Raw genomic sequence first — 11,461 nt, 5'->3', positions numbered from 1 at the left:
GTTCCTGCTCTACCGCGACGAGACGCTCACCTACGCGCAGGTGGACCGGCGCAGCAACCAAGTGGCGCGGGCGCTGCGCGACCACCTCGGCCTGCGCCAGGGAGACTGCGTGGCGGTTTTCTTGGGCAATGAGCCGGCCTTCGTGTGGCTGTGGCTGGGGCTGGCCAAGCTGGGCTGTGCCATGGCGTGCCTCAACTACAACATCCGCGCCAAGTCCCTGTTGCACTGCTTCCAGTGCTGCGGAGCGAAGGTGCTACTGGCCTCGCCAGGTGAGCCCGGGGCGCGCTTGGCCCTGGCATTGGGCTCCTCAGAGGGGAGGGTGTGGGGGGTCAGATCGGATCTGGAGGTGTAGAGGGAGGGGATGGCAACCCTTCCTAGAAATGCTAAGTCATGATCGTTAGAACCATCCGTGGGAGCTGACCGTCCCAGGCACTGTGTCAAGCACTATCCGGTGTTGCTTTTCATCCTCACAACAGGTAGGGTTTACTATGGGACTTTATAGGTGAGGCCACTGGGGCCAGAGAGGTGAAGCCTCATACCCCAAGTCAAAGAGCTGGGAGGAAGGGGTCAGGTCAGCAGGGCTGTTCACCGTGAGAGTCCAAGCTCTTAAACACGACTGACTGCGTTCAAATGTAGAGGATCGTGACTGTGAACAACAGTGGATCCCCCCAAAATTGTTCTCGCTTCTGCTGCTTGACTGGCTGTGTGATCGTGGGAAAGTCACTTTCCCTCTCTGACCCTTGGTTTCTTCCTGTGCAATGACTGCTTCCAGTTCCCAGGTACTATTAGCCTCCCTGGATTCTCACTGCAGAAAGGGGACCCCACTGATCCCCGAGGAGAAGACTCTGGGGATCTGCTGCAGTGCCCTGGTGAGCCCCTTTAGCATCGATAGCAGTAGTGACCTTTGGTTCTGTGGTTACCTCCTGCCATATTCCTGCCATATTTCAGGTAACTGCATGCTGCAGTGGTGACCAGGCCAGGAAGCAACCAAGAACCTGTTACCCCCCAGGCTGCTGGTTTTCCCTTCCCAGAAAACTTGTCTCTGCACATGAGTAAGGACCAGCAGTTGCTTCTCGCTGTGCTAGTAAGAGGAGGCCAGCCAAGTGCGGGCTGAAAGACCTGGAGGAATAGGGAGTCAGGGAGCCTCACCTTTCTGGGATGCCTTTCTGACAAGGCCCTATGCCGGATGCTTTGATTAATTACCCTGAGAGATAACCTAGCATTACCCCTATTACAGAATTGAGGGAAATGAGGCTTGAAATTCCAACCTAGGCCCTAGCTGGGTTGTTCAGTGGTTAGAGTGTCAGCCCACAGACTGAAGGGTCTCGCGTTCCATTCCAGTCAAGGGCATCTATCTCAGCTGCAGGCTCAATCCCTGCCCCCATGGAGGTGTGTGGAGGAGGCAACCCAATAGATGTGTCTCTCTCACATTGATGTTTCTCTCTCTCTAAAAATCAATGGAAAAATTATCCTCAGGTGAGGATTAATAGCAACAACAACAAAATTCCAACCTAGGTCTGTCCAACTTCAGAGCCCATGACCTCGCTTGGGTCGTGTTCCTTCCTCTACATGGCTGTACAGCACTAGAGCTGGAAGGGATCAAGCATCCATCTGCTCTCCCCCTTCATTTCACAGCTAAGGAAACGGAGGCAAGCTAAGCAGTTTGCCTTTCAGGAAGATGAGATATCTGTTCACTTGTGAGAAACCTGGAAATTTTCACATGTTTCATGTGGCATAATAGATCCCAAAAATGAAGGTGTTATCTAAAAGTTTAAAAGCAGGGGAGGGGGAGCAGTTTTAAAGACAGCGGAGTTATTTGGAGGGCATGGTCCTTTCAAGAAAACTCCCAATAGTTTCTAGTTGCCTGGGAAATGAGACAACTTCACTATTTAACCCAGTGGTTGGCAAACTGCGGCTGGGCAAACCGTGGCTCGCGAGCCACATGCGGTTCTTTGGCCCCTTGAGTGTGGCTCTTCCACAAAACACCGGCTCTTCAACAAAATTCCAACTTCTGCACATGGGCCACAAAGTTTCAATTGCACTGTACGTGCGCGCCCGCACGTGGTATTTTGTGGAAGAGCCACACTCAAGGGGCCAAATTTTAACCGAAAGACTCTCTTAAATCTGTTACTTTACCAGTCAATTCAGAAGGAAGTTCTTAGCACAGTGATCTTTGTACCACTTCAGGAGGGATTGAAATACTATTAAACTGCACAGGACTGTCCGTCATTGTGTGACGGTGGGAATACATTCTGAGAAATGCATTGTAAGGCAATTTGTCACTGTGCCAGCATCATAGAATGCACAGACCTAGATGGTATAGCCTACTACACACCTTGGCTATCGATTATACCACTGTTGTATATATGGTTCATCATTCACCAAACCGTTATCATGCAGCACATGACTATATCCCAGGCCCCCAGTGAGGAAGGTCAAGGACTGGGAGTTTTGTTGACAAAGAACTTGGGTTTAAATGACCATAATAAAGTTTGGTTCTGAATTTCAGGTCAAAAATACAACCAGATATCTCCATGTCCACCCAGACAGTCCTCTGCCGTTGAGCATTATTGTTTGGGTCATTTTACATGGGGAGTATAATGAAATTCTAACATTTAGATCACACTTGAACCAGGCTTTCCAGTGGACCCATGACTTTCTCTAGCAGTAAACTGACCTTTGAGAGAGGGCACACATTTGCAAAACATTCAGTTTTTCCAAATCACTGAGGGACTATGGCACATCCTGTGAATTACACTCTGACCAGAATCAGTTCCCGCAAAGGAGGTAGCACAGAGTCCAAAGTTGCATGCTGAGGAAATGTGCCCATGTGTAAATGTGTCGAATTGACAAATTCTTAGAATTCTTTCAAGTTGGAAGGAATCTTACAGATATTCTAATCCTATAATTCTCCAACTTCGGTGAATGTGTTATACTTCAGTTTAAAAAAAAACAACTTTAAAAAATAAATTTTAATAAGCATAAGAATCACCTGGGAAGCTAGATTATTTTGAAAAGTTGATTCCTGAACTCCAATCCCCCAAAAGCAGTGATCCGGAAGAACTGTGGTGGGACCCAGGGATGTGTATGTTTATAATAAGCCCCACCCCTTCCCCGGATGATTTTGAAGCAAACAGTCTGAGGACTAGACTTTGAGAAACGATTAGTCTAATTTTCACTTGTTACATAGCTGAGCAATTTCCCAGAGAGGTGATATCACTAGCCTGGAGTCACATGGCTAGTTAGCAACAGAGAGCTGGGGACAGAACCCAATTTTCTTTCTCACTTCCAGGGCACTTCTTATCCTGTTACACCATCTGAACATGGTACATAAAGGTGAGGGGTTTTAGAACTACGTGTTGGAGTGATGACAATTCAGTAGGGTTTGAGTCTGCACAATGAGGAATTTCAGTGCCCAGTTATTTCTTCAGAATTTACTCTATTTCCCAAAAGTCAAAGATTCACAAACACTTCCCCAAATCAAACAGAAGCCCCGTCTCCCAGAGAATATCATCTTCTCTCTGTAGTACATTTCAGGATCCTTCTCCATGGCAGGGTATGGTGTAAATAATTACATGGAAAACAATTGCCTTCACTTATTTGAATCTGTGTTAGCTTTATTGATAGAAGCCAACTTGTTGGTCTGGCAGTTTTTCAAGCAATTTCCCAAACATGGAATATGAGAAACACAGGAATTAATTAATTACCTACACTAATAAAAGAGAAACATGCAAATTGGTGTCACTCTGCTACGCCCACCAGCCAATCAGAGTGACTATGCAAATTAACCCAACAAAGATGGTGGTTAATTTGCATAAGTAGGCACAGAGCGAAGACTGAAGGCTCTGGCCGGAGTGAAGACTGAAGACTGAAGAGGCTTGGCTTCTCCACTGCGGCCAGACCAAAGGCCTGGGTCCCAGGTGCCAGAGGAAAACCGGTGCCAGCAGCCAGGGGAAGGAAGGCCTATTGCGCGAATCTTTGTACAACAGGCTTCTAGTAATTATATAATTATATAATTAATTTCATACGACATAGGATATTTTGTGAAACCATTCAAAAGAGTCCCCCCCCCCCGCTTCACCCCACAGTAAATTTGCTTTGTTTCCACTTAGGCTATCCTTAAGATTGTCACTAAGCTAGCTCTCCTACTAGAGGGGTAACCCAGGTCTCCCATCAGTTTACTGGCAAGGTCTCCACCATCTGACCCAATATAGCCATGCAAGGCTCCCACAGTGTGGCCTCTACTCATATACAGGACTTTAGTAACAGTTAAAGATGCTTCCTGTTGCAAGACCTGGGTCCAGCGAGATCATAAAATGTTCCAGGTTACCTTTGACCTGGTTTTTAAGGTTGTGAAAAACAAAATTGGACCTTTAAGCAATGTGATAAAAGAAAATGCTTCCAATTTTTTTTCAAAGGTGTTGCATCATTGTAAGTTCTAAAACAGGAGAACTTCATTATAAAACTAGTGTCAGGACCAAGGAGAAGTCTTGTCATACAAACTTTTGAGGTTAGATTAAGAAAAGCAGATGGCACAACAATCTAACTTCAAATCAAGAAGCATTTAGAGAGTCCCCATAAAGTACAAGCTAGTTGCCAGGGTGGAATGAAAAGTTAAGAAAATGAATTAGTTTGAGGATCTTACCATCCAGCAAAAGAACTAAGCCGCATACACATCTGATTGTGACATCCAGGAGAATGTGATAAGTAGGCTGCAGGAGCTCAGGGAGGGGGGTAAAGAGCAGAGGGTGAAGGCTTTTGGGGTCCTTGACAACTGAGCTGAGCAAGTGCAATTGGGAAGGGGGCATTTCAGGCAAGAGGAGCCCAAGAGGCAGTTTTCATCAGTTCCGTAACACGGTGAGATGCTTCACTAAAGAGTTTTACTATGTAAGGACAAGAGCAGGCTGGACTTAAATAATAGCAATTTTTTAAGCTGTTTACTGATGAGATTCCACTGTTGAGAACATAGGGACTCAGAGAATTCAAGGAATGGCCAACAGCAGTGGCCTAACTTTGATGGAAAGAGATCATTTTCCAGTGCTAATGTTAGCTAAGGATCAGGGCATAGATATAATCTTATCTCCACTCCTGTTACCTCTCTGGGTTGCCCAAGGAGTAACTTTGATGAGTCACTTTAATTCCCTTTGATTATCTTAAGCAGGGGTCCTCAAACTTTTTAAACAGGGGGCCAGTTCACTGTCCCTCAGACCGTTGGAGGGCCAGACTATAGTTTAAAAAAAAACTATGAACAAATTCCTATGCACACTACACATATCTTATTTTGAAGTAAAAAAACAAAACGGGAACAAATACAATATTTGTATTTGCATGTGGCCCGCGGGCCGTAGTTTGAGGACCCCTGATCTTAAGGGACATAGAATTCTCTCATATATCTAGCACATAATACAACCACTGAGCCATACTGCTGGGCAATAGTCACTCTGTAAATGTTGCATTGAGTTGTGCCTTTCTAGTTGAACGTAACAGACTCTCTTCTCTGAAGCTTAAGAACCATTGGGTTAGCCCTGACCTGTTTGGCTCAGTGGATAGAGCGTCGGCCTGTGGACTGAAGGGTCCCGGGTTCGATTCCGGTCAAGGGCATGTACCTTGGTTGCGGGCACATCCCCAGTGGGGGGTGTGCAGGAGGCAGCTGATCGATGTTCCTCTCTCATCGATGTTTCTAACTCTCTATCCTTCTCCCTTCCTCTCTGTAAAAAATCAATAAAATATATTAAAAAAAAAAAAAAGAACCATTGGGTTGGGCAAGAGGGCATAAAAAATGATGTAAAACAAATCACATGTATCCTGATTTGAGAAAATCCATTTAGACACAATCCCCCCCAAGCCCAGACTCACCCTACCAAAGACTTGTTTATGTTCCAGTTACATCTGGCAGTGGGTGTAGGAGAGAGGTGCTCTCTCTTTCTCGGGTCTCATTGACAGAGAGGAAACTAGTGATGAGCACAGGATGGGCTGGAACCATAGTGTAGGGAGTCTGTGCATAGATGGTGGGGGACAGAAACACAGACATCAAATGAGTAGTGTATCCTAGGGCTGGGGTCCCAGCCAGGTAGCCCAAGGTCTGAATGGACCGCTAGCTTAAACATGTTCTCTCAAATTTTCTTCTTCGCCTGTTTAAAAAGGGGTGGTAGTACATTTCTATTCAAAAACAAACTAGCACTTTACTAGCGTAACTGGGAATACTTTTTTTTCTTTTTTAAAAAAATATATTTTATTGATTTCAGAGAGGAAGGGAGAGGGAAAGAGAGATAGAAATATTCAATGATGAGAGAGAATCATTGATTGGCTGCCTCCTACACCCCCCATGGGGGCCCCTGGACTCCCAGGGTTCTGGCCGCCACCACAGCAAAGGTGAGGAGACTTGGAGGCCTTTACCATCTTATTCTCATGTCAAAACCCCACAAAAAACCTCAATGCTCTAGGGCAGTGGTCGGCAAACCGCGGCTCGCGAGCCACATGCAGCTCTTTGGCCCCTTGAGTGTGGCTCTTCCACAAAATACCGACTTCTGCGCATGGGCCACGAAGTTTCAATCGCACTATACGTGTGCGCCCGCACGTGGTATATATATTATACTATATTATCTGCCCTGGTCTGTGTGACTCAGTTGGTTGAGCATCATCCCATGCGCTGAGAGGTCGCTGGTTCAATTCTGGGTCTGCGCACATGCCCAGGTTGCAGGATGGATTCCCAGTGTGGGGGCATGCAGGAGGCAGCCGATCAATGTTTCTCATAGTTATTTCTCTCTCTCTCCCTCTCTCTCTCTTCCTCTCTCTCTCTCCTTCTCCTTTCCTCTCTCTCTCAAATCAATAAAAACATTTCTTAAAAATTTCAATGCATCCATCCAGATATTTCTCGTCTTGATGGAGACAGTATTCACAAACATCTGAAAAACAAACCATGTAAGATGACTTAGGCAGAGCTCCCCAAGGCAATTCCCTGGGATATTGAGTCACCTTCCCATTAATATTCACTTCAGTTGTCACGGTTCAAGCTAAGTGAGCTTAAAGGCCATCTCATCTTATGGTTTAAGAGCACAGAAATCCAAGTGGCAGATATTAAATGTGGTTTGCATATTAAATCGGTACAAATTGGTATCTAAAATATTTTTACCATAACCCACAGTAAAAAATACATTTATGTGTGATCCAGTACCCAAACACCCACATAACTGAAGCAAAAGCTTTAAAAACAATGCCTATCTTTTGCTGTGCATGTCGTGCTCTGAAAATTTCTATTTCATTCTATTTTAATTTTTAAAAAATACTGGTCCTTTTTTTTTTTTTTCTTGTAATCCTCACTCGAGGATCTTTTTCCATTGATTTTTAGGGAAAGTGGAAGAGAGAGGGAAAGACAGAGAGAAACTCATTGGTTGCCTGCTGCACCAGCCCCCACCAGGGTCCGGGCCTGGGAGGAGCCTGCCACCAAGGTATGTGCTCCTGACCAGAATCGAACTGCAGGCTGACGCTCTATCCCCTGAGCCAAACCGGCTAAGGCAATACTAATCACTTTAAATTTTTTTAATAATCCACTATTGTATTGTGACCATGGTGAAAACATGCTAATCGTTGTTTTTCTCAGGCCATAGGATATGCTTGTGAAATTTGGAGCTTATTTCTCAGATCAGCTGAAGCTTCCTAATAGAACTTCCTGTTACTGATGTGTTAAAAAAAAAAAAAATTGTCAACTTCCATCATCTTTGTTATTTCACATGGCTCCCTTATTTTCATTTCTCTTTCCTTCAAAAAAAAATACTTTTCACCGCTGATCCTGTGGGGCCCAAATATATGCACTTATATATATTGATGTTCACCCGTATGTCCATTTGTTTGTACAGATTTTAACCAACCATTTGCTGCTTAAGAAAAACCACTAAAGCTCTAACCGGTTTGGCTCAGTGGATAGAGCGTCGGCCTGCGGACTCAAGGGTCCCAGGTTCGATTCCGGTCAAGGGCATGTACCTTGGTTGAGGGCACATCCCCAGTGGGGAGTGTGCAGGAGGCAGCTGATCGATGTTTCTCTCTCATTGATGTTTCTAACTCTCTATCTCTCTCCCTTCCTCTCTGTAAAAAATCAATAAAATATATATTTTTTAAAAGAAAAACCACTAAAACCCAACCTTCCCTCAAATATCAGAACCTTGTGATGTTTTCAAATGTGGCAAACTCCATGTTTAAAAATATATAACTCTAAGCATTACTTGTCATGTCTACGCATTTTAACAAAAATTATATGCTGAAAATAAGATGTCCGTGAAGCCTGTGACAACCCAGACGGTGAGCCGAGTATTTTCCTGGGATCGTGTCTCGAGACTCCAAAGAATGAGCTACTCGGACCAGAAGATATAAGCAAAAGTGTGGAAAGTTTATTATAAGCAGATTCAGACTCCCCGAAAAGGGAGGGGAACCCAATAACGGGCTGCCCCTTAAAGCCTTGTAGTCCAGGGGTATATATTTGCTACAAGCCTGCTTCTGTGTCTATCTGTGATGTCACCTGATTGATTCCCTCAATTGTTCTTGCCCAGCAGCAGACCTAAACTTTCCCTGTTTCTGTGTGTTCTTCCTCTGTTCCCTGCTGAACTTTCTCTGTTTCTATGTGTTCATACATCTTGTTTACCACAGGCCCTTCCTTGGTTTCCCATGCCTCCCACTTTGAGTGCAGAAACATTTTATTATTTCTGCTTGCTTGGTTCCTGCGGTTAGGCTGGCTCAAACTGCCATGTCTGCCCCCACCTATGTTCCACCTGCCTTTGTTTTCCATTGGACCCCTGCCCTAACTGCCTGCATTTCAAGTGAACCCTCTCACCTGTTGCACTAATAGAACTTTAATGGGCTAATTTAATTCGTTTGGATTTTTTTCTTATTAAATTAAGAACTACAAGAAGCTGTTGAAGAGGTGCTGCCAAGCCTGAAGAAAGATGATGTGTCCATCTATTATGTGAGCAGAACTTCCAACACAGAAGGGGTTGACTCTTTCCTTGACAAAGTGGATGAAGTCTCAACCGAACCTGTCCCAGATTCCTGGAGGTCTGAAGTCACGTTCTCCACGCCTGCCTTATACATTTATACTTCTGGAACCACAGGTAAAAATAAAGACAGGGTTCTAAAAGAAATGGACCTACCCTGAAGAAGGAGTTCAGTGGTGGGTTAGGTTTTCAAATGGTCTCTTTGACAAAAGTTATCAAATAACTAATACTTAAGGGGATTTAGCTCTTTTTTTTAATTTAAATTCTTTATTGTTTAAAGTATTACATAAGTCTCCTTTTTCCCCCATTAACCTCTCCCCGGCCACCCCCACCCTCCAGCACACTCCCCCTGCCCTGTCTGTGTCCATTGGTTATGCTCATATGCATGCATACAAGTCCTTTGGTTGATCTCTTACCCACTTCCCCCTGCCTTCCCTTTTAGGTTGCACAGTCTATTCAATGCTTCTATGACTGTGGTTCTATTTTTGTTCATCAGTTTATGTTGTTCATTATATTCCACAAATGGTGAGATCATGTGATATTTATCTTTCTCTGGGGGATTTAGCTCTTTGCCTGTGAGAATGATATTATCTCATAGCACATGATCCCATTTGAGTTTCTCCAAGCTATGCATATTTCCCCCTCCTTGATATGTAGAATAAAGTGGTTAACCAAAAATTATCAAAATAGTTGTGATGATGGATCAATTTGGAACTGAGTAGGTTTGGGGAATTTTTTAAATGATTGTTGTATTTTGATTATAATCAGAGTCCATATGTAATGTGTAACCAATTATAAATAGATCACCAGAGAAGACTATAGGACAATAATGGGGTCATCCTATAAAATAAAAGCCTAATATGCTAAGTGTCCGGTCTTCTGGTCAACCAATCAAAGCGTAATATGCTAATGATATGCTAACCGCTCAACCGCTCACTATGACTTGCACTGACCACCAGGGGGCAGACGCTCCAACCGGCAGGTTAGCTTGCTGCTGGGGTCCGGCCAATTGGTACTAAGGGAGAAGGGCCGGACACACCCTGGAGTCCTCCCACGGTCCCTCCCCAGCTGGCCAACCTCCCATGTCCTTCCCCGGCCCCAGTTGTGCACCAGTGGGGTCCCTCAGTCTGGCCTGCACCCTCTTGCAATCCAGGACCCCTCAGGGGATGTCAGAGAGCCAGTTTCAGCCCAATCCCGCAGGCCAAGCTGAGAGACCCTACTGGTGCATGAATTTGTGCACCGGGCCTCTAGTATTTATATAAATGTTTTGACTACTATCTTCCCATGCAACACTGAGTTAGAGCTGCTTGCTGTTGTGGGTGTAGGATGGCTGGAGCTGTTTGCTGCTGTGGGTGTAGGATGGCTGTCAACTCAGGGCCTAAAATACTATATTTCATCACACTGGATGCTGCATCATTATTTTTATGAGCCACTAAGAAAAAACATTGCCAATTAGCAGTGTTGGAACACTGCTATATGGAATGGGCAATAAATATTAAGGGTAAGATGTACTAGGTGTGCTCCTAGGAGCTTTATGGCATTTGTTCATACAGTTCTCCCACCATTCTTGAGATGTATACTATTGTTATTCCCAAACGTTATATACTACATTGCCAACCAAATGGTAGGCTGAATAGTTAACCAAATGCTTCCACTACATACAGACTCTACCTTAACATATGAGACTTTGTCCTCAATTCTTAAGAGAGTGGAAAAATTAAATTGTAAACTTCATTTTGGGAAATTAATGAGCCATTGGTGAGTGACTGGGAGTTCTAGTCTTAATACTAGATAAATATGGAATGGATTCACCATGCAGGTTTGGGCTGTCAAAAATAAAACCCATTCTAGGAAGATAAAGAGAATCCACACTCCTTAACTAATCCCATAATTCAGAATTTATATTTACATGAAAGATAGTTGGGTTGATGTTTATTTTACTTTTCTTCTTGTCTCTAAATAAAATTTTGCTCTTATAAACATTAATTCAAAGAACTCCCTTAAGCAACTGGAGAACAAAATGTTTTTCCTGTTCCTCCAAAGGCAGTCATTGGCACAGAATTATGTAATAGTTACCAAGCACTCTTAATTCTTCATTAATACAAAAACCTTAAATTAGGAAAGTTTCTGAAAGTACTTCAAAGCAGCAAAGGCTATGCCTGTCTAGATATAATTCAGAGCTTTTACTATTCAGAAGATTCTTTTTCCATGGTGAACACAATGGGCTTATTGATGTTTTCTTCTATTTCTTAATATTAGTATTTCTTAAAATGGGGCATTAAATACTAACACAATGCCAGAGAAAATGAACTTTGAATTATGTTTATAATGATGGTAGTTTGCTGTTCTTTAGGCGATACCTGGCAAAAGTACCATCAAGTACTGAAGGGTCTGAGTGTACAGAGAACTGCATTTCTCTTCACAAAGCCAATTGACCCACTCAGGTCTTAAGCTCTAGCTCAGCCCCTTAGTAAGGC

General features: G+C 43.9%; 1 protein-coding gene across 1 annotated transcript in view; it reads left to right on the top strand.

Annotated features, from left to right (window-relative positions):
- Window position 1: 1 nt before the first annotated feature.
- Window positions 2–11,461, top strand: part of SLC27A2 (solute carrier family 27 (fatty acid transporter), member 2) — a gene marked incomplete at its 5' end in the record, with an annotated part of 43,503 nt that continues 32,043 nt past the window's right edge. The window contains 2 exons of the mRNA XM_005863987.2: window positions 2–269; window positions 8,892–9,101. Coding sequence (XP_005864049.1) covers window positions 2–269; window positions 8,892–9,101 — 478 coding nt within the window. The remainder of the gene's footprint in view (window positions 270–8,891; window positions 9,102–11,461) is intronic.

Source organism: Myotis brandtii, unplaced genomic scaffold (genome assembly GCF_000412655.1).
Source record: "Myotis brandtii unplaced genomic scaffold, ASM41265v1 scaffold182, whole genome shotgun sequence".
NCBI lineage: Eukaryota > Metazoa > Chordata > Mammalia > Chiroptera > Vespertilionidae > Myotis > Myotis brandtii.
The sequence above is the reverse complement of the archived record's forward strand: the minus strand, read 5'-3'. Positions and strand labels throughout refer to the sequence as shown.